General features: G+C 52.1%; 3 protein-coding genes across 3 annotated transcripts; 1 reads left to right on the top strand and 2 right to left on the bottom strand.

Annotated features, from left to right (window-relative positions):
- Positions 1-1,303: 1,303 nt before the first annotated feature.
- TGME49_311090 (ubiquitin carboxyl-terminal hydrolase) lies at positions 1,304-8,963 on the bottom strand. Its single transcript, XM_002364312.2, has 7 exons — positions 8,020-8,963; positions 7,164-7,404; positions 6,459-6,695; positions 6,163-6,220; positions 5,111-5,667; positions 3,838-3,982; positions 1,304-3,326 (listed from the first exon to the last, which is right to left on the bottom strand). The coding sequence occupies exons 1-7, from the start codon at positions 8,118-8,120 to the stop codon at positions 2,842-2,844; spliced, it is 1,824 nt and encodes a 607-aa protein (XP_002364353.1). The 5' UTR covers positions 8,121-8,963; the 3' UTR covers positions 1,304-2,841.
- A 4,010-nt stretch (positions 8,964-12,973) lies between these two features.
- Positions 12,974-23,193, top strand: TGME49_311080 (transporter, cation channel family protein). The gene is made up of 9 exons (XM_002364311.2): positions 12,974-16,001; positions 16,709-16,999; positions 17,819-19,013; positions 19,442-19,572; positions 20,237-20,457; positions 20,873-21,059; positions 21,606-21,860; positions 22,417-22,536; positions 22,887-23,193. Exons 1-9 carry the CDS (start codon positions 13,896-13,898, stop codon positions 22,926-22,928), a joined length of 4,548 nt encoding a protein of 1,515 aa, XP_002364352.1. The 5' UTR covers positions 12,974-13,895; the 3' UTR covers positions 22,929-23,193.
- Positions 23,194-23,526: 333 nt separating this feature from the next.
- TGME49_311075 (hypothetical protein) lies at positions 23,527-25,094 on the bottom strand. The gene is made up of 5 exons (XM_018782655.1): positions 24,505-25,094; positions 24,383-24,445; positions 24,277-24,329; positions 24,128-24,215; positions 23,527-24,068 (listed from the first exon to the last, which is right to left on the bottom strand). The coding sequence occupies exons 1-5, from the start codon at positions 24,652-24,654 to the stop codon at positions 23,997-23,999; spliced, it is 426 nt and encodes a 141-aa protein (XP_018635538.1). The 5' UTR covers positions 24,655-25,094; the 3' UTR covers positions 23,527-23,996.
- Between the last annotated feature and the right edge of the window lie 58 nt (positions 25,095-25,152).

Below are 25,152 nucleotides of genomic sequence, written 5' to 3'. Positions count from 1 at the left end.
CAGAGCGACTCCATGACAGTCCTTGACCCCAGAAAAAACAAGTTCCCCAACGATAACACCACGACCACATCTTCACACTCACTGCTGGCAACGGCCGTTGTGTGACGTTATAGGCTTGTATCAGCGGGTCAGCAAGCTGTAAACTAGAGAAACAGCCTGCCTACTCCGTTCAGACACGGGTCAATCACAAGACTCCCCCTCTCAGTCTGCGTAGGTGGCGACACTCCACGTTTCAAACTTTCATGGACGTGCTCTTGAAAACAGCTGAACGCACTTGCATCACGAGCACGTTTCTCTGTACGGCTGATGGGTACAGTTGTTTCTTGAACATTCCCACCTTTCGGGAAGGTCAAGCTGCGCTGCCGACTTTCTCGCCAGTGAGCAACAACCTGAAGCATCCTCAGACCTTGCAAACGGTGATAGCGAACTAGACATGCGACCCCTGATCAATTCGGGCAAACCGGGGAAGTACAGGTCCTATCCTTTTCCTTTGCTGTACACAGACGAACTACCACTCGTTTTAGAGACGCTGATCCCTGTAGACTGCCATCCACGTTACCGAGCAATGACCGGCCCTGTCGTGCACGTACAACGACCAAACGTGTGTCACCCCTTACAGTCACCTCCCGTGACGAGATGCGTTTTCTCATTCACACGAATCAAATGCACAACAAGCAACGCGGTTGACGTGTCGCAACCGGACACTACTTCCAGCATTCACTGTGTCTGCCACTACGAACCCAACACAAAAAACCGCGTTTTACCTCGAGACACGCAGCACACCAGTGTGCGTCTCGGTCCATTCGGCGCTCACGCGACGAAGGAACGCACGATGCAAGTTGCTAACAGACTGTTCTGTGTTTGGTCTCACAGGCACACAGGCTTAGATTCTCGAGCTAATAAAAACCCAGAACCAACCCCTAAACTGCCCGATATACCGAACGCGCTGCTGTCGCAATTCGCGCCGAAACGGCCTCCGAAGCGTCTACCCGAATACCGTGCCCGGACAAGAAAACGACAGGCTCTTGCCTTGTGTTCTGTGAGACTTTGTGTCTCTGACGCAGGATCTTTATTACCTCCCACGCGGGTGTGCCCTGCAAAGGCGGCAGTGGCGACAACGTCTGCCTAACCAGAACGGGGGACTGAGACGGAAGCGTGGCAGATTAACGAATTCAACCAGTTGACTTGGAGCGCCGGTTCTTTCGCCACCTTTCAAGCAGTAACGGCCAGCACATTGACGTCGCGTTGTCGCAGGTTCCACCCCCTGAGAGTGGTGAGCTGGAGTCCACCACCACTCTCTCGCTGGTTAGGCGCCCCCATGAGAACGGGCCGTTTCACTCGACAGCGATGTCAAAGCTGCCGGAATACCAGTGCTCCGGATAACACATGATGATGTTGAGGGAAGAGTGTGCAAGGGTGCACTCAGAGTGCGAAACCAAGAAACGCCGGCAGTGTGCACGCTTTCTAGGGTCAGTGGTAAAGGGAATGTGTCGGGTTGTGCGACGGCAGATCGTGCGAGCGACAGTTATTCCCAGTTTTGGTAGCGTGAAGCCAACAGTTTGCCTCGAAGCAGCAACGTAGACACTCCAGTCATCCGGCGAGCCACACTGACCAAACGTTCAAGAGCATAGGAAATGCTGCACACCTTATTTGGTCCTGCAGTGGTACAATTACCGTACAAGCTCTCAACCAGTTAATGGGAGGCACTCACACGCCCCAAACCGTCACTTCGTAATTTGGAGCTCGTGGGCGCTGCGTTCTTCCGGACTTTAGCCTCAGCAAGCGTTTTCCATCGTTACCCGTAACCAGGGGGACGACACTTTTCCACGAAATAAGATTGCCAGGAGATGCGACAGGAGGTTTAAATTATGTTGTGCCAGCGGGCATTCAGGCACCGCGCGACTCCGAGGAGCAAAGCTATCCTCAAAATTCCCTGCCGCTACAAGTCCCGAAAAGAAGCGCGGGTGATGTTGGAGCGTCGATCGTCACCGGAGGCATGCTAGTTTCCGTGACCTTTCCCGGAAAAGCAGCGAGCCTGCAGATTTTGCTTGACTAAACTCTTCGCCTTTCTCGGTTGAAACTCTACGCTCGGCCGAACAGGCTGGAATCGCGGTTTCCTTCTACAGCGGTGAAGACGCCCTCGCGCACGCCGGCCACCTAAACGCCGTTTGACATTCCTAATTATTCACGGCCCACGGGACTGTAACGCCGCAGACACGCCGAGCTCGTTTGGTTGAAGGCTGTGAAGCTCCCTGCCTATCTATAAACGTCATGTACGACGTTGCCTACGCTGAAATTCCATAAATCTCTCTGGCTATCTGCAGGTGTCATACATCTATCTGTTTGGTGTATCTCAAGAGTCTTTTTGTTGATGGCCGATGGAACACGCGTGAATCGTTTCGATCACAGCCGAAGAAGTCCGCGAAGAATGAAGAAAGCAAGTCCACAAGTTCAGCAGTCTTCTGCGCATGTGATGCCTCTTCTGGAATACTCGGAACGCAGGCACCGATAGCGCCCGGGGATTGCCGACAAAGTCTCAGTGGCTCTGTGACACACAGGACTGCCTGTCACCTTTATCGCATGTGTAGAGTTCGACAAGCCACCGTTCGTTCCTCCTTGCGTTTGCGAAATGCGTGGTGTTTGCACGGTCCTGTTTACCTTGTTTTCTCTCTTTTCCAGCATCTCCGAGGCTGCGTGTGTATCCACACGGTCGAGAAGCACTCGCACGTGCCGTATACGCATACCGTTCTTTTCTGGGTGGACAAAAGAGCGACAGACCTTTCGCCTTCCTTTCCTCTTTCCACGTTTCAACCCCTCCACTGGACATCACACGTTTCCCCTTTACTGGGTGTTTTTCTCTTCGCCGTTGGACTTCTTCGCGGCGTCTGTCTGAGCCAGTTGCTCTGCGTGGTTCTTCTCGACCGTCTTCACTTCCTCCTCTGTCGCATCGACGAGGATCTCTCGGAAGAGAAGCAGGTAGGCAATGTGGTAGTCGCTGCGGCCGCCGGCGAGGTCGATTTGATCCCAGGGTGTCTCAGAGACTTTGTCGTCGTCGAATTTAACCCACATGTCGACTGGAGAAGCCTTTTTCTTCTTCACAGCCATTCCGCTGGGGTTCTCTTCCCGCTGCAGCTCCTCCTCGCGCTCCTTCTCTTTCTTCTCCTTCTCAATCACTCGAGGCTCTCGCTGGTCCTTCTTCGTCCAGCCGACGTAGTGCCCGCTGTCTGCGTGGCGGCCTTGATGAGTCACGATGCCCAGCAACTGAAAAAAACCTGTTCGATACACTCTCGTGCTTCCTGTCGAAGACACATTCGAGTCCTCATTCTCTGCAGCACACACACACACACACAGATCACAGCATACACCAGTTCTTTCATCTATCTACATAAATGTACCTGCATCTATCTCTTTACATATATATATATATATACGGATAGATGCCTGCGTATGTAATACATGTGTATCTGCCTACCCGTTATCTGTGTATGTGTGTATGTATCGGGACGCCTTTGCTTCAGTATACCTCTTGCCCACCTATTTGCTAAGTGCACCTACAGCCACCTGTTTTTCTTTGTCGAATTGTCTCTGCCTGTCTCTGCACATGCTTGGTATTCAGAGGGACATACGCGCATGCGCTTCCGAGTTCGCAACTGGATCTAGCTAGGAAGAAGGAACTGGAGCGTTGAATTCAGAACTCTGGACACGAATTGCGTCTGTTCTCAGCACGTTTGCAGAAGACCTGCGTCAGTCATTCCCAAGACCTTGTTCTGCACTTCCTGTCAGTTTGACTTCGCCTTCTTTCTCTCAACGTTCTCTTCTCGTTTCTCGTTCCCTCACTTTCCGTCATGGCCGCGTCTGCACACGTTGGCTCCGTCTTGGAATTCGTTTCTTCGGTCTTTGAGTCACTCGAGTGACCTCCTGCTTCTCTCTCTCGACGCAGAGCCACAACTGCGCGGCCGATGCGGAGGCTCTCCTTCAGCTCCTGCAATGCGCGAAAGAAAAGTGGAGAAAAAAACGGCTTCTTGAAGGGAAGGACGAACCACACAGAGAGAACAAAGACACTGGGAAAGCGAGCCGAGGAAGCAGAGTTCCCTGAAAAACTCTCTCCAGAGAAGCACGCCTTCCGGTGACGACTCTGTACACTGGAACCACGTCAGGCCTGAGCAGCTCCGCATGCACAAACAGATATTCTCGCGCAGACGCATACCCACCCGTAAAAATACAGATGCATGAAGGCAGCAAAAAACGCCCCGAAGAGACGCTCACGCTTCCACGAAAGCATTCTGTTAAGAAGTGACTGCTACGAGAGCTGCAGTGAACGCCGACAGCTGGGGCAAGTCTTGAACGTTTTTTTCCTGCTTCCTCATGTGCAGGCCTCGTCTTGTTGACAGGCCTCTAGAAGACGCCGAAACAAAGCGGCGACACCGTTTCACGCACCGACAAAGACAGACGTGGATCGAGGAGAAAGGGAAGCAACGAGAAAGCGAAAGAAACGGCGACTTCCCCTGCGAAGTTTCACTCGTTCACACAATCATCTCTCGTCTCTGCGAAGAAAAGTCGTTTCTAGAAAACCTCGAAAGAGACATGCAAAACTCCAGACGGCAACTTCACGCCCTCGAGGAAACAAGGGAAGACTAAAAGAGGCTCTTCTATCGAATTTAAGATTGAACACACATTTCTTACTCCACAGCCCCGTGCCTCCAAACCGATCCATCACACTCCTTCGATCTCGATCTCTCTGTACTTTTTGGCCGCATGCACCTGCTTCTTCTGGGGACAAGCTTTCTCGAGATTCCTCTCGATATGAAACCTGCGTACTCATCTCGGGCAAACTACGTTAAAGTGAACTCAGCCAAAACAACAGACTCCGGAGCGTCCTCTGCGTCTCCGCCTGTCGGACGATCCCCCTCGGATCGATAACGGTGCAGTTTCGCTCTCACTGTACAACTCAACAACTCAACGAACCGGGTATGATGAAGGCCTGGGATCGTCGCGTTCCTCAGAAACGACAGGATCTGGACCGCTTCTCTCTTGAACAAGTTGCGTGCCGTTACGTTCGCTCCAGACACACACAGACTGGGACGTTTCTCTGGTAATATTCGTTTCTCACGTCGGTGCAGTGCAGGTAGAGGTCGAGAGTGGGTCCGAACTTGACGCTTCTGCAGACTTTCGCCTTTTCAGCTTGGCCGCCCGCGCGCTTCCACTCGAACCGCATGAACTGAACGAGCAAGTAGAAAGGCAGACTCGCGAACTGCATCGACCGCAGCAGCATCTCCTTCTCCGCATCCAGAGGCGCGTTGCTCCCTGCATTCCCCGCAGCCGTTAGGTCGATCCGTTCCTCTGCGAGAGAGAACTTCACACCCTCGTCGAGCGTGTTGACCGGGTTCTGCATGGTCCCGAGGAAGCAGGTGAACTTTGTGTTTTTTTCGCGCTTCACTTCTGCGGCGCCGTCCGCCAGAGCCTCCTCGCCTCGCGTTCTGCAGGTCTTCACTTGCATGTCGAAAGCGAACAACGCGTCGACGAAGTTCGTTGCTTGCTCGTAGCGCACGGGCAGCGCCTCGAACGCCTTACGGTTCTGAGAAATCGGCAGACTCTCGCCTAAAACGTTCACCAAGCAGCTGAGGCACTCCTCTGCGTCCTGCTGCATGAAGCCGCCTCCGAGCCCCCCTACCAACACACACAGTCAAACACCATGCGCGCATCCCTGCTTCGTTCAGGACATACATTTGCACTCTTCTCAACACAACGGTGCGCCCTGAAATTCAACAGACAACACAAATCTCTGCGCATCAACACAGGAGCAGACCAAGCTTTAACGCGGTGCCACATACATACATACATACCTACATACATACATACCTACATACATACATATATGGAGAGATATTTATATGTGGCGAGAGAGATGTACAGATCGAGATATGTAGTTGTGTACTGATACACGCACACAACGATATTCACGCACACACACACGTACATATACTATATATATATATATACATATACTATATATATATATATACATATACTATATATATATACATATACTATATATATATATATACACTATATATAGATGCTTGAACACGTATACACAGATGCAAACGTCTACCAGTGTGTAAAGGCGTTCGGTGAGGAGAGGCAGAGAGGCGCTTTGCTAACCTGGTCCAGCTGCCGCTTTTCTCGCGAACTGGGGGAAGGCCTCGCGAAGAGCATGCACCTATGGAGCGCAGAGAAGTTCAGAAAAACGGAGACGCATTCAGTGAAGGACAACAGCTCGGTCCTGAGACAGAAGGGCAGGAGAGAGCGGAATCGAGGAAAGGCAGAAAAAACAGGGTCACTCGCCTCTCGGTCCGACCTTTGATTCTGTTCGCTCTCCGCCCGTTTTCTCATTTTCTTCTCTCTCTCGTCTGTCTCTCCCTCTCGCTGTTTCTCTCTCGTCTGTGCAAGTTCCCTACGAGAAGCACAGGCTGCGCAGCTCCCGCCGTGGAGTCCCAGTGACTGTGGAAGTCTTTCAGCGCGAGGGCGAGGCGGTAGGCAGCGCCGACGGCGCCTGAGAGAGCTGTGTAGGCTGCAGCGGATTCTCCAGTCGAGTTCTTCATGTCATTTTTGACTGCTGCAGTGAGCTCCCGACAGGGTCTGAGCATCTGCAAGACCGACGCCAGGTAGCAGGTGTTTCCCAAATTCGTGATGCCCTGAAAGACGGAAACGGACCAATGCACCTTCACCGCATATATAAACATACATATGTATTGATATGAACAGCGAAGTATATACGAACATATGTTCGTGTTTTCGTCTGGTACGCTACGCACATACGTTGATAGTGGGCGTCGAGGAGTATCTTCCCTCTGTTGAGGCGAATGCGTCTCTGTGTCGGACTCGACATGGAAGGAGCTGCATGCTTGCCGCCAGACTGAATCCACACGAAGATGTACATGAACGTAAATGTGCACAGAAAGTCGGAGAGGCTAGACGCAGGCGCGCGAGAGAACCATTTGAGTAAGCAGCGTGAAAGACACACTGAACCGCGAGCGAGCAACGGTGAACGGGGAAATCGGATCCAGAGGAAACCTCGGGCAACACAGACGAGAGGAGATGGAAATTCGTGTGCAGGGTCGTTCCCTCGGAGGGGTCTGTACAGCCTGCGTTTTTTTTCTCACGGGAGGCAGAGGCTCGATGTTCTTTTCTCGCAGCAGTTTGGCGCGTTCAGCAGGAGTCAGATCTTCGACAAACACAGTTCTCTCCAGAGGTTGCTGAAGCTCGGCTCCCTCGGCAGTTCCGAGCATCGTCACCCTCAGGTTCTTGCCACCCTTCGCCGCGGCTCTCAGGTCGTCTACAGTCTTGACCAGCTTGCGATTCGCCATCAGCTTCTGACGGTCTGCTGGCACTCCCGTCAAAGTCCTAGGCAGAAGGAGAGAGACAAAGCGAGACTGTGCAAAAGCGAGAGGAAAAAGACAGAGGAAACCCAAAGGGGAAGAGACACCGAGGCGAGAGTGAGAGAAAGCAAGGAAGGGTGAAGAGAGAGAGGAAGACATGCACAGAGAAAAGAGACAGACGAAGGAAGAGACAGGAGGGGAGACAGACAGCGAAGAAGAGGAGCAACTGAAGAGGGAGAGGGGGAGAGAGTTTCCGCCGTGGACTGCGTGCATCGAAGAGGAAAACTCAGAAACTCCACGACGAAACAGAAAAGGCCTCGTTCCTGTTCTTCTTCCTCTCGACTCCGGCGTCCTCGTGTCTTCGAGAACGTGAGACGCACACATACACACAGATCGAGTTAGACACAGATGGACATAGGCAGAAAAAGATGAAAATAGCTATAGACACAAACGTTATAAATAAAGATACATAGAGTTCGATAGATATAGGTAGATGTAAATACATGTAGATATCGACAGATATAGACCGCCGAAGATACAGTGACAGAGATGTGCAGATACAGATACACGCAGATACAGGTCGAAATAAAAAGAAAGAATATATGCTCTCTGTGTACCGAGTCTTTCGTCTTTCGCTTACATGAGCTGCGCGTTGAGGAGCGCAAGAGGTTCGCTGAGATCCACCTCGACATTCTCAAATTCCTGCTTGTTCCATTTCACGCTGATCCTGATGGAATCCATTTTGCCCCTCTTTTGAAAGAAAATCTCTCTCGAGAATCTTTGGAAGGAAAGAATCTACACTTTTGTTTTTGTCCTCCGTCCGCACAGCACCCAGCGATAAACAGACACCAATACTGTAAATACATATATGTACAGAACTGAGGAAGAGAGGTCAAGAGGCGCAGAAGACTCTATGTAAGGAGCGCGAAGGAGAGAACTAACTGTCTCTGTGGCCCGAAGAAAAGCAGAGGCTTGCAGTCTGCAGTCTCCTGTGCCAGGGAGCTTCGTTGTGCATTTGAGGAACACAGTGGAAGGCGAGAGACGAAGTGGAGGCCAAGACACCGGCACAAAACAGTGGGCGAGAGACGGGGGCAGCAAGGACTGGGGTACGAGGAGCGCGGAGGCAGAAGAGAAGAAAAATAGACGTTGAGAACGGCCAGATTCACACAAGAAGTCACCTTGTCTGTAACTGTCTGCCTTCAGACATGCATGTATGTACACGCAGGTACCTTGCACACAGGTGCAGACGTATGCGTGTTCAGTTCTCCTGTTCGGGGTCCGCGGCGGATGAACGAATGAGTTGAAGAGAATGCGGAGAAGACAAAGACGCCAGAGTCCTCGCGCCGGTTCTGAGAGCTCGTGAAGACCGAGGAAAGAGAGGGAGGGAAGAGGAAAACAGGAAGAGAAGAGAGACAAAAGGAGGCAAAAGAAAAGGAACGAAGACAGAGGGAAGAAAGAAGAGAGAAGAAAGAAGAGAGAAGAAAGGAGAGAGAAGAAAGGCGAGAGACTGTAGAGAAGAAACAGCTGCGAAAAAGACAGAGGCGTATTCTGTGACAGGGGGCAGAAAAGCAGCCTCCGATGTTGTTTGCAAGAAAAAGAAAAATCGAAGCAACCAGAAGCATACTGGTACTTCAAACGCGCCTTTCAAATCTCTCCGCAAACAACGTCAGGCGGTGTACGTACACCTCCAAGAGGCGAGAGCGCCTTTTTCGTGAAAAGCGAGAAAAGCGGACGCAGAGCTGCTGCAGACAAGGAAAGTCGCGCGTCTTCATTCTCATTCGCCCCCTGGACTCGTCTCCCTTTGTCTCGTTTTTCACCTCTTAAAAAATGTACACATCTGACTGTACAGTCTTCTTGTCTCGCTACTGTTTTCTCCAAATACCTACTCTTCATTGAACTCTTTCCTCCCAGTTGTTCCCTCTCTCTGTCTCCGTGAACGGACGGAGCGCGGTGCATTGTCTCCCCTTTTCTTCTGGCTTTTCCTCTCCTTTCTTGTGATTCTCTTGCCTTTTTGACTTCCGGAAAATCCTTGACTTCGTCGCCTTGGAGCGATCCGCCTCAGGCGAGGGTACATGCGTGTCTCGAATTTGGATGGATGGCAGGACTTCTTCGCGTCGGCACAGATCGCAGCTTCAGCGTTCTCCAGAACTCATGTTCTCACCAAAAAAGAGTAATTTCTCATCCATTCCGAACGAGTCTTCTCCACATGTGCCAGAAAAAGTAAATGCAACGAAACACTTTGTAACGTTTCCTCCGGATCATTTTTCTGAGTCTTACATCTACACAGGGTAACGCATTTTATATAATGAACTACCGTGCATTCTATCTCTAAATACATACATATATAGTGGTATATATGTACATGAAGGTCATTATAGCGCCATTGAAGTGCACATCTATATATATAACGGCAGCTATATATATATATATATATATATAACGCTGTTCACATACACATCTGTATATATGACGGTAATTATATATATATATATACATATGTATAACTCCATTTAAATACACACTTACATGAACAACGGTACTTATACATGCGTATATATATATATATATATATATATATATAAGCAATACGTTGTGGGGCACCATGTCAGATCGTACTTTGGGAGTAGGTTCCACCGGCGTGTCTCAGCATCTCCACGTTGGCTGATTACTGCAGTTTTAAGTTGCCTTTGTTTGCCAGCTTTAGGCGGACTTCTCCCAGAAAATCTTTGCTCTTTTGATCTTTCATGACGAGAACAACGTAGTGTGCATGAGAGGCAGAAACAAAGAGTCTCCGGATGTTCTTTGTCTTCTGTGTCAGTGTGCGCTGACTCTCAATTCACTGCACGCTTGTCGTTTCGTAGCAGTAGCGGACTTTCAGCTACCTTTGGGGTAGAAGAAGAAGGCGAATTCGCGACTGTATTCCCGTGGCGTTGCTTAGCATCTAACTGCTCTTTTGCTTTTCTTCAGTGTCCTCGAGAGAGGCCCGCTTTGTTTCCTGAAATAGTCACCAGTAACAACTTGGGGGAGACTCTCTTCCGCGACCGCACCCGCAACAAGAAGTTTGCTTCTTTGCAGTCCACGCTTCGAGCCTGTGTTCACCTGGAGCAGATGGCTCCAGTTTCTGCTAACGTGTCTTTACTATAAAAGATTTATCCACCTAGTACTCTCGTAGGATTTGTCGCGAAAGGCTGTTGCCTCTAGCAGACATGAGGTACAGACGGAAAGGGGGTCAAGCAGAGACGAAGGGTGCAGGGATTACCTGTGTGTCTCTCCGTGCATCTAAGCTGATAAACGGCTGAGCCTTTATGTTGGACACGACCTTCCCACGGACTTCAGATAAGCTCTAATGAATCCTTGGCTTGCAACAAGATCGGGAAGATTCCACGGTGCGCCTCTATTCAAAGCACACCAAGGAAATACAACAGTACGCAGGAACAGAGGGCGTAGCACCCGTCCAGGCAGAGACAAGACGCTTGAAGCGAAGACCCCAGTCGTGGTAACTTCGTGAACGTGTCAGCGCAGGAGAGCGTTGATAATACGAAAGTCGAGACCGCAGAGCACTTGAGTTTTCTACAGAGCACCCGCGGTTGGAAGGATTTACCTCGGTTCTTTTCTGTACTCTCAAAACTGGAGTCACATTCACCGTCACTGCCTTCCACTTTTCGAACTGAAGTGGACCAAGGGCAACACGTACAGTGGGAAGTTCGCTTTTTGCTTGTTGAACGTAAGTCCACCTCAAAACGGCAATCGCTCGAGGTGCCTGCTAGTTGCAAGCGAATACCGAGTAACTCAGCTGAGGAAGACAGTGCTTGATGGTACGGAGAAAAGGCTCGGGGCATGTTGCAACAAAAAAAAACTTGAAGGAACCTTTCATCGCCGCCCTAGCCGAAGAATCCCTCTAAGCGGCCGTGAAAACGCAGTAGAACGAAAAAAAGACTCAGTGGCATTGGCGTCAACTCGACACACTGGGACCCCCCCGGTGGACTTTTATCCACACACCTGAGAAGTGGTGGATTTACTCAGTCCACTTACACTGTATGCAGACTCGACGGTCTGTCGGGCAACTGGCCAGAAAACTCCCCGAGAGCCCATTTTCGCTGTCGAAATTGTTTAACGGAATTTCAGGACTCGCTCACGTGCTGGCGCGGAATTGCGCGAGAGAACAATTCGACGAGGAGACGCGTTCAAAGAGGAGATCTCGTCTTCACAGGAAAGTGGAAGCCGAGAAAGACGGACGCAGGGGAAGTTTGGGCAGTAAAAAGGACGTTGTTGCCGAGTTCTTCACACGCTCTGTGTCGGGAGTTCTCATTCGGTGTCTAGACCTGCTTTCGTTGCCATTTCTGTCGTGCATCTGTTTCCTTCGTTTTGGCGGAGACACACAAACCTTTCAAGCAAAGGGTCCCGCGCATTCGTTCGTGTCTTTTCGCTGTTCATCGCCTGCTGCAAGGACTCTCTGCGGTGCGTTGAGTTTCTCCAGGCGTAGACACTAGCAAACAGGGCGGAACGCGAGAAACGCAGCTCATGTCCCTCTTGTTTTGAAGAGACGCTCGCCGAAGTCATTTTCTCAACGCGAGAAGATGAACCGGCGCGTTCAAAAGGAGTGCGTTTCTTCTCTGTTCGCATTTTTTTTTCTACAAGAGTAGTGCGTTCTCAACTAGAGGTCTGAATGCCTCAGGAGTCTATGTTTTCCATCTGCGGTTCGGGCGCTAACATCAGAACAAAGAGCGAGAGGTTCCCTGAGGCACAAAGCTGCATGTCGATTTCCGTATGCGTTTGCTCGTCCCCAGTGACGGCTGTCGCCACAGTCCTAAAACGACGCAGAGACTCTCCTGAGCCTTTCTCAGGTTTTTTCAGGGCTGAGACGTCCGTCGCGTTCCGCTTTCTCGTTTCTTCTTTCTGCAAGTGTGGTCACATTTTTCTATCGCGGTGGAGTAAACTGGAAGACAGCGAAAAGGCAGAAAAGAACCAAAGAGCGAGACACAGAGGGGCAGAAAGGAAGAGAGAGCATGAGGAGGAGAAAACGCAAGCGCGCAGGAGAAAGACTGAGAAGGAAGGAGGGGAGAAAGACCTTGGGAGAAAAAAAAGAGAAAGAGGGAGAAAAGCGAGAGGACGAGACAAGAACGAACAATGCATGTCGTGACCTCTGGAGTTGCGGCGAGACCCTTTTCTTCTCTTGCGCCTGCGATCGATTCACAAGACAGACACTCGAGAGGCAGCATTTTTCATGAGGAGGGAACCACAGATTATACATCTGGTCCTGTTTCTTTTCTTTTGTTTCTCACGCGCCATGGCCTCTCCTCTCCGGTCAAGCGAACACGGAAAGAGCCACCGACAGACGCTCAACTGCGGAGGAAGGAGCCTATCTGTCCAGAGCGAGAAACACAGAAAGAAAGCAATTCAGATCGCGTTTCTCATCCCCATATGCAAGAACAAAGAACAAAAGACAGAACAACAAAGGAGTAGAAAGACGCGACAGCTGCGCTGTCTCCGGTTCAACCTTGCGGCTGTCTCCGGGGGGTCCGACGCGCGAGCTGGGCGGGAGAGGGCCTCTTTTCGCTTTCTCTCGAGGAAACGCAGATTTCCTCTCCTTGTCGAAAGAAGTCTCTTTTCGTAAGACGCTAGAGGGAACTCGAAAGACAAAGAGGAAAACAGTCACGAACGCGAAACGGGTGGACGTACTCCCGAGAGTTTCGCGGGAGGGAACCTCCTGTGGACGAAGTCAAAGAGAGGAAGGAGAGAGGAAAGAAACGCGCCGGAAAACGCGCCTTTCTCACGCTCTCTCGAAGCTCTTCTCGGATGTACATACACCTCAACTGTCCACTCAGTGCAGAAGGAGGCGCCAATGGGCGCAGACACCAGTTTTCGAGGAACCGAGTTTCGCCGTCGGCTGCATCGCCTCTTTGTGATTTCCCCTTCCAGCAACGCATTTCCAGTTCCGGCCTCCATCTGCTTGCCTTTCATTCGTGGCTTGCTTGCCGGCGAATTGTCAAACGGATTCTCTTTTTGCTGGCTCGTTCGAAAGAACTCTTCTTCAGCCGTTCATCCGCCTTCAGCTCTACGCGGCTCCGTCTCTCGTCGCTCCCTCCTCTCTGACTTTTTTTCTGTCTCTCGTCGCTCCCTCCTCTCTGACTTTTTTTCTCCCTTCCTCTTGCCTCTTCCGCTCTCTTCTTTCGCTCTCTCGTCTCCTTCGCGTTCTCTTTCGCTTTATCGCGCCGTGGGAAGCTCCCAGGAACTGAGGAATGACTGAGAAGGCAACCCTGCGCACTGGTCCACAGACATGCAGTAGAAAGCAATTCACAGGGACCGTCCGTCCTCTCCGTCTCTCCAGCTGTCGCTCCGCTCTTCATGGTTCGATGTCGTCTTCGGATTCACTCGACATTTGACTCCTTCGTCCCCTCTCCCCTATGACGACACAGACGCCCGGCATCCTCTTCCGGACAGGGTGCGCCGCCCCTCTTGGGAGAGAGAAGGAGAGAGAACATAGCTCTCTCTTTCTCTCTCCTCTTTTTACCGACCATGGCGCTTAACAACGGTAGTCTCTCTTCTTCTCTCGCTTCTCCTCCTCCTTTCGCTTCTTCTGCTCTCTCCCCTTCGTCTCTCTCGTGCTCTTCTCCCTCTTCTTCTTCTTCTTCTTCCTCTTCTTCTTCTTCCTCTTCTTCTTCGTCTTCTAGGAGAGCTGAGAACGGACTGTCTAGCATGCTTAGTCGAACGCCACCTTCGCCTTCACAGGAGCGTCAAGGCTCGCCAGACGCATCGCTCTGTGCCTCTGTCTGTTCGTCTTTCTTCTCTTTCGCTTCCTCGCCGCCCCCTTCCGCGTCGTCCTCTCTCTCTTCTCTGCCTCCTGCGCTCTCTTCGTCTGGAGGCGACTTGCGCCGAGCAGCTGCATGTTGGGTGTACAGCGTGTCTCTGTTGGAGCAGCAGCCTGCGTTGCCGGGGGGCGCCTTTCGGACGCGGAGACAGCAGAAGGCCTTCTGCCTTTTTCTGCGTCTGCAGCCGCTGGTGAAGCTGGCTCTTTGTCTCTATCTTCTTCTCGCCTTTTTCGAGGACTCCGACTCTTCCAGTGCTCTCAGAAAGAACGCGCGAACTTCTTCGGCGCTCTCCGCAACTCGGCACACCATCTCACCCTCTTCCCCTGCATCGCAGTCTCGACTTGACGCATCGCCATCTTCTTTGTCTTTCTCCTCGCACGCTTCTTCTTCTTCCTCTTCTTCTTCCTCTTCGTCTTCCTCTTCGTCTCCTTCTTTCGCGCCTCCGTCGTCTTCGTCGTCTCTCTCTTCTTCCTCCGCTGCTTGCTCTTCTTCTGTCTCTCCGTTGTGCTCTTCCGCTTGGGATTCGCCAGTGGCTTCTGCTGAAGCCCCTCGAGCGTCTGTCGCTGCGCATCTCTCTGCGTCTGCGTTCGCTGCCTCCGTTTCGCGTCACGAGAGCGACGAGGAGACGCGTCCCCGCAGAGGCGAGCGAGAGGCAGCGCGAGACGCAGCGCGAGAGGCAGCGCGAAGGAGTTCGAGAGCAGATGAGGCGACGAGTCCTCGCTCTGCGTTTATCGACCTCTGTGGCTCCTTCGCGGAAGGAGGCAGTCGAAGACAAGACGCCCGAGTCTCGCACAAGAGAGAGGCGAGAGAGACCTGCAGACACGCAGGAGACGCAGAGAGGCTCTCACGAACCTCACAGGCTCTTCCCGGCGGTGTTTCTCCGCGATGCGCCTCGCCCTCTTGTCGGTCTTTGTCGTCTCGCAGAAAGGAAGCCTTCCTCGCGCTGGCCTCGAACGCGGATCTCTGTTCCACCGGCAGAGGCGAAGACAAGGAGAGGAGACGTGAGAAAGAGAGGGAAGACCCTCAAGAAAAGGCGACGGGAGACGCCTCCAAAGTCGAGATAGAGGGAACGCTTCCTTCGGCTGCGTCCGTCTCGCTTGACCGCCCGTCTCGGGACCTGAGCGCAGGTGACTGGGAGCCTCGGCGGCCGCTTCTGCCCGCCTTCCTCTTTCGTGCAGACGCCTCTTGTCTGCATTCTCCGTCTCCAGAGTCTCTCCTTCCGGAGCTCGACCCATGGTCGCAAAGAACGATTCTCCTCGCTCTCTCCTTCCTCTGTCTCGGCGTCCTCCTCCTCGCCGCTCTCCTCGAGTGTATCTACAGAGGAGAGATGTCGGAGGACGAGCCGCGCGGAGCTCCCCTCGGGGAAGACGATGGCGCCTCCAAAGCAAGTGGAGAAAAAGAAGACAGAGGAGAGGGCGGAGAAGAAGGAGACAGAGGAGAAGAGAGACTCTTGAGCAAGACGTTTTTGAAGCGGACTTCCTCGGAGTCTGTTTCTCTGGACGAGACGTCTGGGCGCGGCCTTCTCCCACTGTTCTCTTCGCAGCCGTTTTCTCGTCTCCTCATTCTCGCCGCTTGCCTGGTCTCTCTGGTGGACCTTTTCGGCGTCGCTCTCGTCTTCTTCTTGCCCAGCCTGTCATGCACAGATTCGCCGAGAGAACCGTCGGGAGCTGTATGCGCAAGAGAGGGACTGAGGGCCTTCCTCGCCTGGTACAAACCCGGTGTGGCTGCGAGACTCGCGCGGCCTCTCCTCCTGGCTCTTTTCTACTATCCCGTGATTGGGATGCTTCTCCGCATCGTCCGAACGCTGCCAAAGGTACGCGAGAAGCAGAAACGAGAGAAAGCGACGACGTGCAACAGCGAAAACGCGCGAGAGAGGAGCACTCGGATTCTCGAGATGGAAAGGTGACAAAGGAAACAACGGAAAACAACTCTCCTCAAAAGAACGGAGAGATGGCCCTGTATAGTCGTCCTTTCTTTCGCGGGGATGCCTCTGGCGAGTCCCTTCAGGTTCTGTTTAGGTGGTACCCAGGCTTCTTGTCGCAGTGTCGGTCTCGTGACAACCTCCCCTGTTCCTTGTCTCCGTTTCTGGTCTTCGGTTTCTCTGGTTCGCCTCTCTCTTCTCTTTCCTCCAAATCTTCGTTTGTGGTTTCGCATCGCTTCGCCTGTCTCTCAGCTTGCTGATTTCTGCACTGGTCTACCTCTTGCTTACGCCTGTTGTTTCAGTCGGCATCGGATGCTACTGAGGTTCGCGTCGCTTCCGCTGCTTCTCCATTCCATCCTGCGCGCGTTTGCTTCTTCCTACTCTCCGCTTCTTCTGTTCTCTTTGTCTCGTCTCCACTTTGCACCCTGTTCTATCCTTTCGCGTTCTCTCCTTCGCTTCCCTTCTTCTACGCTCGTTACCCCCGCGTCTTCTTCTTTTTCGTCTATCCTGTCACCCGCTGCATCTTCTGCGCTCTCTTCTTTCCTCTCTGTTTTCTCTCAGTCTGTCGCTTGTGTGTGTCCGCTGGTTTTTTCTCTCAGGTTCGGACCATCATTCTGGCGGCTCTTTTGAGTGTGTTGCTCTTCGATTGGTTGGGCGTCATTCTCTTTGCGGGGACGAGTGGCCACGATGAATTCAACTCTTTTCAGAGCGGCTGTATTTCGCTGCTTCTCGTCGTCACAACTGTCAGGCTTCCGCAGGTGCTGCTTCGCGGATACACCGTGCACGAAGTCGCTGTCCTCTTCATCGTTGTCTTCTACCTCCTCACTGCTGTTCTTCTCGGCCTTTTTGCCGCCGCCTTCTATTCTGCCTACCGCGACGGAGACATCGCTGTAAGTGAGAGAAAGACCGATGCAGAGGGCGCCTCAGTCTACTTCAACTCCAGTGCAAACGAAACGCGGTTCAAGCGAAGGGCGCCTTCGCTGGATCGGACATACGGTATAATCAGGAAAGCGTCCAAGTTGGCTTCAGCTGTCCTCGAAAATCGGTGCCATGACACATCCCAGAGTTCACACTGCAAACATCTGTCGGTGTACAAATGGATGTATGTACGTGTATGTATAGGTATATGTATACAAGCATATATATGCAACTCTAGTTCTTCTTTTGTATCTACCGAGAGCATGTCCCAGTCTACGTATATGTTAACTCAGAGATGACGTTGAGTACACACGCTGTGGCATTTGCGCACTCAGTTGTCGAGGTACGTGCATGATGCTATATATATATATATATATATATATATGTATGTATGTATATATGTCTATGTATATATATATATATATGTATATATATATATATATATATGTATTTACCTGTGTGTCTGTATCTATGCGCCTTTACGCATGCCTGTATGTGCACCGTGCTCGCGTTTGTCGGTTTGACGGCCGCCAAGTGCATGTTGCGTTTGTGAAGACGACTCCAGAAGCCCCGCGAGACGGGAACCTTTTTGTCTTCGTTTCTGACGCCTTTCGTCACCAAGGGAGAGTCAGCGCAGCCTCATTCGAGTCTCGCAAAGGAGTGGAAAGTGTACGACCGTTCCGCGAACGAGATACGCCTCGGTCTTTCTCTCTCTGCATCTCTCTCCGCGCCCACGCGTCTCTCCAATTGTGTGAATTGTTTTCCACCTCACGCTGGTCCGGTCCACACAGGATAGCCGCAAGCAGCTCGCGCTTTCTTCACGCTACCTCAATCGAGCTTTCAACCTTCTTCTGGCATCTCAAGAACAGTGCGTCGGTGCTCCTTCTCCCTCGTCAGCCGCGTCTGCGAAGAAGTTTCTCCTTGCTTCCGAGGCGTCCTTCGCCTTAGGCAGAGACCGTCCAGAAACGGAAACAAGGGAGCAGCTTTCTTTTCAGACATGGAGAGCGTTCTACGCCCACTACGCAGCGCTCTCGGGTCGGCCGCACTCAGGACCTGCAGGCGATCGTGGGGAAACCTTGGAGCTCGGAGGAGATTCAAAGACACAGAACGAATCCAGATGGTCTGCCGCTTCTCCGGCTCTGCATGCGCCGCTGCCGCCGGCGCTCGTTTCCTCACTCGTCTCTGCTCAACTCGCCTCACCCTTTCTCAGGCTCCTCTCTTCGCCCTCCTCAGACTCAGGGATCGGCGAGGCCGAGACCGATGGAGAAACAGGAGACAAAGTGAGAAGAAAGACGCGAGAAGCTGCGGAAGACGGTTCGTTCCAGGACTCGCCTGATGACGCGCAAGCGGCAGTGGAGGAGAAGCCGAATGAACCGTCTGCGGCCTTCTTGCCCTCACAGCGCTTGCCGTCTGAGCAGAGCCTGACGAGAGACACGGAGGTGTATGGAACTGGTCAAACTCTGTCGACTATCTCTTGTCTTCCTCGCGCCTCGCCTCTCTCGGCTTCTCCCTCCACTTCATCCCAGGGCGCTCTGGCGACGACAGGCACGATCCCCACTCTACAGATGTCTGGCGAGACCGTCAGCAGCCGCGAAGAGAAACCAAGTCGAGAAGAAGAAGGCGAAGAAGGAGATGAAGTAGCGGCTCTGTTGTCGGGTCGAGAGAGAGGAGATAACAAGGTGGATGGAGGTGATGAGCAGATGGTGGAGGGGGGAAACTGGAAGGCTCCCAAGTGGCGAGGTGTTCTGGCTTTTTTCTTCGGAAAACGAAAGGATGCAGCAGCAAGTTCGAACTTCACAGGAAAGGCCGTCTGCCTGTCTGGTCAGCGGGGACTTGCTTCGTCGCGCCTTGGCGCAAATAACGTCCTTGCAGGCGGGGGGGAGGAGACCGAACTGTTTTCGCTTCTCCAACGAGGCGCAGGTGACAACGCCTCCGGTCTCGCAAGAAGTCAGTTTGCGCAACTCGTCTCCACTCTTGCGGCATACGGTGAGAGATGCAGCGATGACACGCAACAGCTAAAACGGTTTTCTTTCTTTCATCGGGATAACGGAGCAACGCGTTGCTCGAGTGACTCGTTGCTCTTGTCCGCGTTATTGGCGCCGCGATTCGGAGGTTGGGGATGAACACGCTCTGAGTCATGCGCAGAGAGATCTGCGGGCCTGATGAAACACACGGAAAAAGATGTTTTTCGAGTCCGCCCAGCGAGCCTCCGACCTCGCCTCGCAGACAAGTCTGTATCCACGCGTTTGAGTGCTCTTCGATTTGGCCATGTTCCCTGGTTCTCTCGCGGCTGTCACGAGACCTCTCCTAGAGCGCCGTAAACCCTGTGACCTTTCGCGTCGACTCTTGGAAAGCGTTGGCACTCGCTGTGACCTCTCTCTCTCTCTCGCCTGTGTGCCTGCGTCTTAACACAGATGCAGCAAAACAGAAAGAAGAACAGCGGCTGTGGCGCTCAGACTCCTGCCGCTTCGCGCTGCACCGACGCCTGCTGAATGTAGCTGCTGACGTTTGCGTCGTCGCCTCACTCATTCTGACCTACATGCAGGTAAAATCCAAAATTCTTGAAAGGCCTTTCCTCGCCTGCTGCAGAGGCGTTGCTTCCGTGTGTTTGACATAGCGAACAGAACGCGACGGCGCTCTTTCGGCCTCATGCGGTGTTGGCCTTTCTGTTCTCACTTCTACGAACTTAAAACGACGTTCGCCTCGCTGCGGGTATATGCATGCATTTGTATCCACATGCACATATATTTATTTGTACATTTGTTTGCGCCAACACGCGCGTATTCATATTCGAGGACGTCCGTGCGTGGACGTACAATTGAGTCTCCTTTTTTGCACCAGTTCTGGAGGCCGGTGATCGTCCCTGGCACCTTTTTCCATGCATGCAGACGGGTGTGCTCGTTCTCCGATCTATGTATTTCTCTCTCTTTACACATGCACAGTTAGTTATACATCTAGACGTATATAAAGATGTACATTTCTGCATTTGTGTGTACATACACGTGTATATATCAGGAGAAGTTTCTCTGTTCGCTTTGGTACGTTGTTTGGAGGGCGACTCGTATTCGAGAGGCGAGAAGACGTGAAGAGAATGCTGTTTTCATCTCCTGTTATGTCCGCGCGTTCATCTAGCGACAAAGGCGATAGGCTACATCTGTAAACGCCGGTCGTTGTGTCTTGTTCTTCTTTGTGCCCATGGTTCTTTGCAGACGCGCAAGTTTATTCGGAAGGCTTCGACGCTGAGTGGGGAAGAGATCGAGTCTTCGCCGGTTGACCTCGCAGAGGGTCTGCCAGCTTCATGTTTTGGCTCGGTCGCAGGCGCGTACTGGATCCAAAATGCGTTGAGTTTCGTTTACTTAGTGTCCGTCGTCGTTCGAATTCGCGTCACCTCCTCAATTCAGAGATACACCGGTTTCAGTCTCCGCGAGCGGTAAGGGACGCCCTCCAGCGCGAGACAGTTTGCAGCGTTTGCGCTTCTTTTCTCGCTCGTTCTCTGTTCACTTCGGTTCCTCTTGCGTGATCGGTCTCTCCTTGCCTCGCGCTTTCTCTCCTTGCCGTTTCCCTCGCTCCCAGCAGTCTCACGCACCACCGCGTCGCTCATGGCTAAGACGCCGTCCCCCTCGTTTTCGATTTGCTTGACCTTTGTTTGGAGTCTCCGTCGACTTTTCCCCTTGTCGTGTCGGCTGTCGAATCCATGGCCCCAGCAGTGTCTCTCTTCTAGGTTTGCTGCGTCCACGCTGGATCTTCTTCGGAGGTTGAAACGCCCGGAAAAAACTTATGAACGGCTGGCTGTATACTTGAGTCACTGAGCGTCGTTCACTTCTGGAATATGTGTGTGTCCTCAGATTCGACATCGTTGTCGGAGGCAGCGTGATGATTCTCGAGCTGGCCTGTCTCTGGGCAGGCAGTGCGTCGGCGTTCCACCCCTCGTGCACCACGGAGACCTTCGACGACCTTTCACGCTCTCTCGCCTTCATTCGCGTCCTAAGAGGGATTCGCATCTGCTTCAGAATCTCTCCGCTCCGAAAGATGGTAAACGCGGCTTCGCCGAGCGAGTGCCGTTCTCGCCAGAGGCGGGGCGCTGCGCGCTGCGCGCTGCGCGCTGCGCCGCAAATCGACCGGTGTCTGTACCTCATACATTGGATCTTCGTCAGTGGTTGAAAAATGGATGTCTCTGACTCTTCGAGTTGAGTTGTACGGGTCTGGATCACGATTCACCTTCTGTCGCTGCAAAGAGGAAAAAGTGGATCAGTATGAATATATATACAGATAAATAGTGAAATATGGGAAGGCATGGAACGACTCAAGTGAAACGGAAAGCCGAAGGCTGGAAACTGTGCAGAGATAGATCATCCATTCATGAAAGGCGATAGGGAGATTCACAGAACGAACTTAGCCTTCATGTCCCACGGTCACTAAACCATGGAGAGTGTTTACGGGGTCTTCAGTGGAAGCCACGATAACAGTATTTATCGCTTGAAAGAGGCAACTACGGACTCGTCCCTGCTGTACTTTGTGAGCGAGGTCTTCTTGGACTGGTGTTGTGTGCACGACATCCGGATGTGCCTGCATGCGCAGATTGTCTCTCTAGTGGCTGCCGTAGCGGCCTTGAAAACGGTGCTTCTAGTGCTGGTCGTCATTTTCTGCGCGTACGGCACAGTCGGCATGGAACTGTTTGGGGGAATCATCAAGTGCGATATGGAGCATTTGCCTCCGAAAGGTCCCGACATGGAGGACCCGACAGACTGGGGCGTCCTGAATTTCAATGACTTCTTCGCCTCACTCGTCACGCTATTTCTTCTCACTGTCAACGGCTGGGACGATTCACTGAAGGTGAGAGCCGCTGCTCCGTGGAGAGCGGTAGGGGGCAGCTTCCTGTCGCCTTCGGGTGTACACGCAGAACAAGCAGCACAAAAACCTGAACATGCTGCGGTGTGAGCGTTGTACCTACACAAGAAGCAGGGGAGGTGGGGGATCCGCTTACGCGAACAGGTTCACACACGCCGTCAGAGTATTTCTGTGACTCCGCGGGACAGGCCTTCGATAGGGGTCCAAGAATAGTGACAGACATAACAAGCGTAGTGACGGTGGACAAATGCTGGCCGAACGCGTTTGACGATGCTGCGAATCGACGTCATCCATTGCCTATTTCTGGGGTCTGTCGGCACTCAACTTGAAAGGCGGTCTTGACTTGGATACCAGAGACAAAAGGACCGGTTGAAAATGGAAAAATGAGAGTCGATTCCTCGGGATGCCCGTACAGAAACGTTCCTCGAGCAACACCGTCACTCTGCTCGTTCTTGAGTGCAGATACTTCAAACGGTTTTCTATGCCGTTTGTCGGGTGCTGAAACAAAGAAAGGGACTGTTCTTCTGTGTTTGATTTGCAGGCCCTTGTGAAACATACGTCTGTCTTCAGTTGTGGCGCGTACTTTGTATCCTTCTACATTCTAACGGATACGATCATCCTCAATTTGTTAGTCGCTCTGGTACTAGAAGCATATGACCAGGTAAGGCCAAGTGGATAAAGGTTTAAATCCGTGACCCACAATGCATTGGGACGCTAAACACATGACAGGAATTGTATTTCTAACACTCGTTTGATTCTCAAAACGGCTTACTTTAGGGAACTTGGCAAAAACAGTTCTGTCATTGTGGCGCGCGTCCTTCATCGCCTTAACGTGCCTGGGCACTCGTTTTATTCCTAGAATTAACAATTTGTATTCCACTTTTGTATTCGCTAACCCTGCGAAAGGTCTCTTCGGTAGTTGCGTTCCACGTTTCGAAGGCTTCAATTCACGAGATTTGTACGAACTCTCAATGTCACGTGCCACGTGGTGTGCGATGCCTGTTCATACAGGTGGCTTCGTCAAGCAGCAGTTCTTGGCGTCCTGTGCTCTAGCTTATGGAAAGACGGGGAGACTGGGGACGACTGTATACTGTCAAGAAAGGAAAGCAGGTGCCGTCCGGCAGGGTCACTGTTGTGCAATGACGCGAAAGACCTGAATGGCGTCGTGTCGTTCTTCAGATCGATTGTATCTGTGTCGGGGCTCAAAACGACCCAGGAGAGGATGCCAGTCACCGCGTCTTGTGCAAAGAACGGGGGAACGTTTTTTCTGTATTAACGCCATTCATAACCCATCCTTAAGGTACCGTTTTGTTGCGGCACAACGCTTCGGAGAAGACGATGTTGCAGCACAGAAGAGTGAGGCTTCGCTCACTTGTGCTCCGCTCTTCTGAACACCAGGTTTGCTACACGAGACTGGGTAGACACTTGTTGCGCGAAGCATGTAGGGTTTCCGGCGGTAAAAAGCACATCCGCGCTTCCGGTACAAACACATCGTGCTTTTCAGACGATCTTCTCGACAGAGGCACGGAGCAAAAGTCCCGAACGAGAAGACCATAGACCATGCCGGGACCTTGAGGAGAGAAAACGACAGCAGATGTGCAGAGTGAAATGTAGGCTAATGAGGGACCTCAACCCACAGCGTCACCTGCACACGAGTCTGTGACTCCCACTCCCACCCATGCATGCCCGCTACGCTCAGCGGCTCAGTTCCTACGTGTAAGACGGGATATCTCTTAAGATACAAAACGTTAGGCCTGAACTCACGGGCGATTTTTCGTACTGCCCGCGTGGGCAAACAAACACTCATGAGTGTTTTTCTGCGTCTCAAAATCAACCTTTGTCGTTGATGGAAGAGGTCTATCACGGAGCAGACACTCTGGTTCGGAAAGCACACGAAAACGTGAAATACATCTGAGCAGTGGTGCACTGCAGTGGACGGGCAACCCGGTAGAGAGAGGCCCAGTGCCGCAACCGTCGCGCACAATCAAAACAACCCACGAAGCACTTGAAGTCTGGTCGCATGTACAGTTCCTAAATCGGACACATGAAGTAGCATGCGGTAGAAACATGCTACGATGTATACGACAAAGACGGCAGGTTCCACAGCCCAATACAACACCGTCACGCGGATTCCTCCTCTTCGTCGCTGGATGTCAGATCTCGTTTGTCCTCGAAAAACTGGGCGAAAGAAGTCTGGAAACAGAGCCACGTAACGGATTAGTGGATCGGATAGCTCGCAACCACTTTCGTACTTCCGAGTGGAGCCTCGAGCTCCTCCGACGCGCCACTGGCGGCTCCTGTGCAGCGGTGCTAGTGAGGTGCCTCTTGCCATGAACGATTCTGGACGAACTTCAGAAAATATTGACGTCTATCCCAGTGTAAGCAACATACTTCAACCCACCGGAAGAGTGTAGACTGTGCGGTATCGGCGTTCCCGGGAAGACGAGGCTCTTTCTGGGATCCGATAGAATTCACGAAGAAAGATGAGTTCCATTTCAGGTTCCTACCTTTGATGGCAGACCACGTCTTTTCCACCTCCAAATTACAACACCGTTGATCACCCGTGGTTCCTGATATCAATTTAAGTGCCGGTGGCTTTCCTTCAGAGGGTAGCGCTAGCCAGACTTACTTTTCGCCAACAAACCGGAGTCGTAGGATCCGGGACACTTCGCTGTACAACTGTGTAAGCACAGCGACTGAGCCAGTGCTGATTCCATGCTCTCTTTCGGATTTTCTCCTCCCCCGGATGTGGTAGGATCGTGATGGGTATTTTTTCCATTAGAAGTGACTTGCGTTGAACAAAGTACTCGTATGTCTCTTTTTTCCGTAGACTGGCAGGTGCGTTCCGCAACAGGCGAGAAACAAGATGGACCCTCCCAACGTTTTCGAATTTTCTCTGGGAAGTCGGCGGCACCTTGCAGACACAAAGCTGATGTTGTAAGTAAGAGGAGTGGTTCTGTCAGTTTCAAAGATTCGGATTCTTTAATGACCAGGATTCACGGATGACAACTGGATGTGAACGCCGCGACTGCATCGCACTGATGGCAAAGTGTAGGCATCCAAGCGTGAAACACCCCACTGTATGTACAGCTGATGCTGCACTCCATTTGCTATGTTTCTGTGTTCCTAGAGCCTTCCGGTAGTGTTCTTGTCTCGGGTTGTGCATCGACCAGTGAAACGCGCAGACATCGTTTGATCTCGTAAACTGCAGAGTTGTGTGTACTAATGAAGCCCATCCTGCTCACCCTTCAGTTGATTCCACTCATTCGGAGCGGCG

This window comes from Toxoplasma gondii, chromosome XI (genome assembly GCF_000006565.2).
Source record: "Toxoplasma gondii ME49 chromosome XI, whole genome shotgun sequence".
NCBI lineage: Eukaryota > Apicomplexa > Conoidasida > Eucoccidiorida > Sarcocystidae > Toxoplasma > Toxoplasma gondii.
The sequence above is the reverse complement of the archived record's forward strand: the minus strand, read 5'-3'. Positions and strand labels throughout refer to the sequence as shown.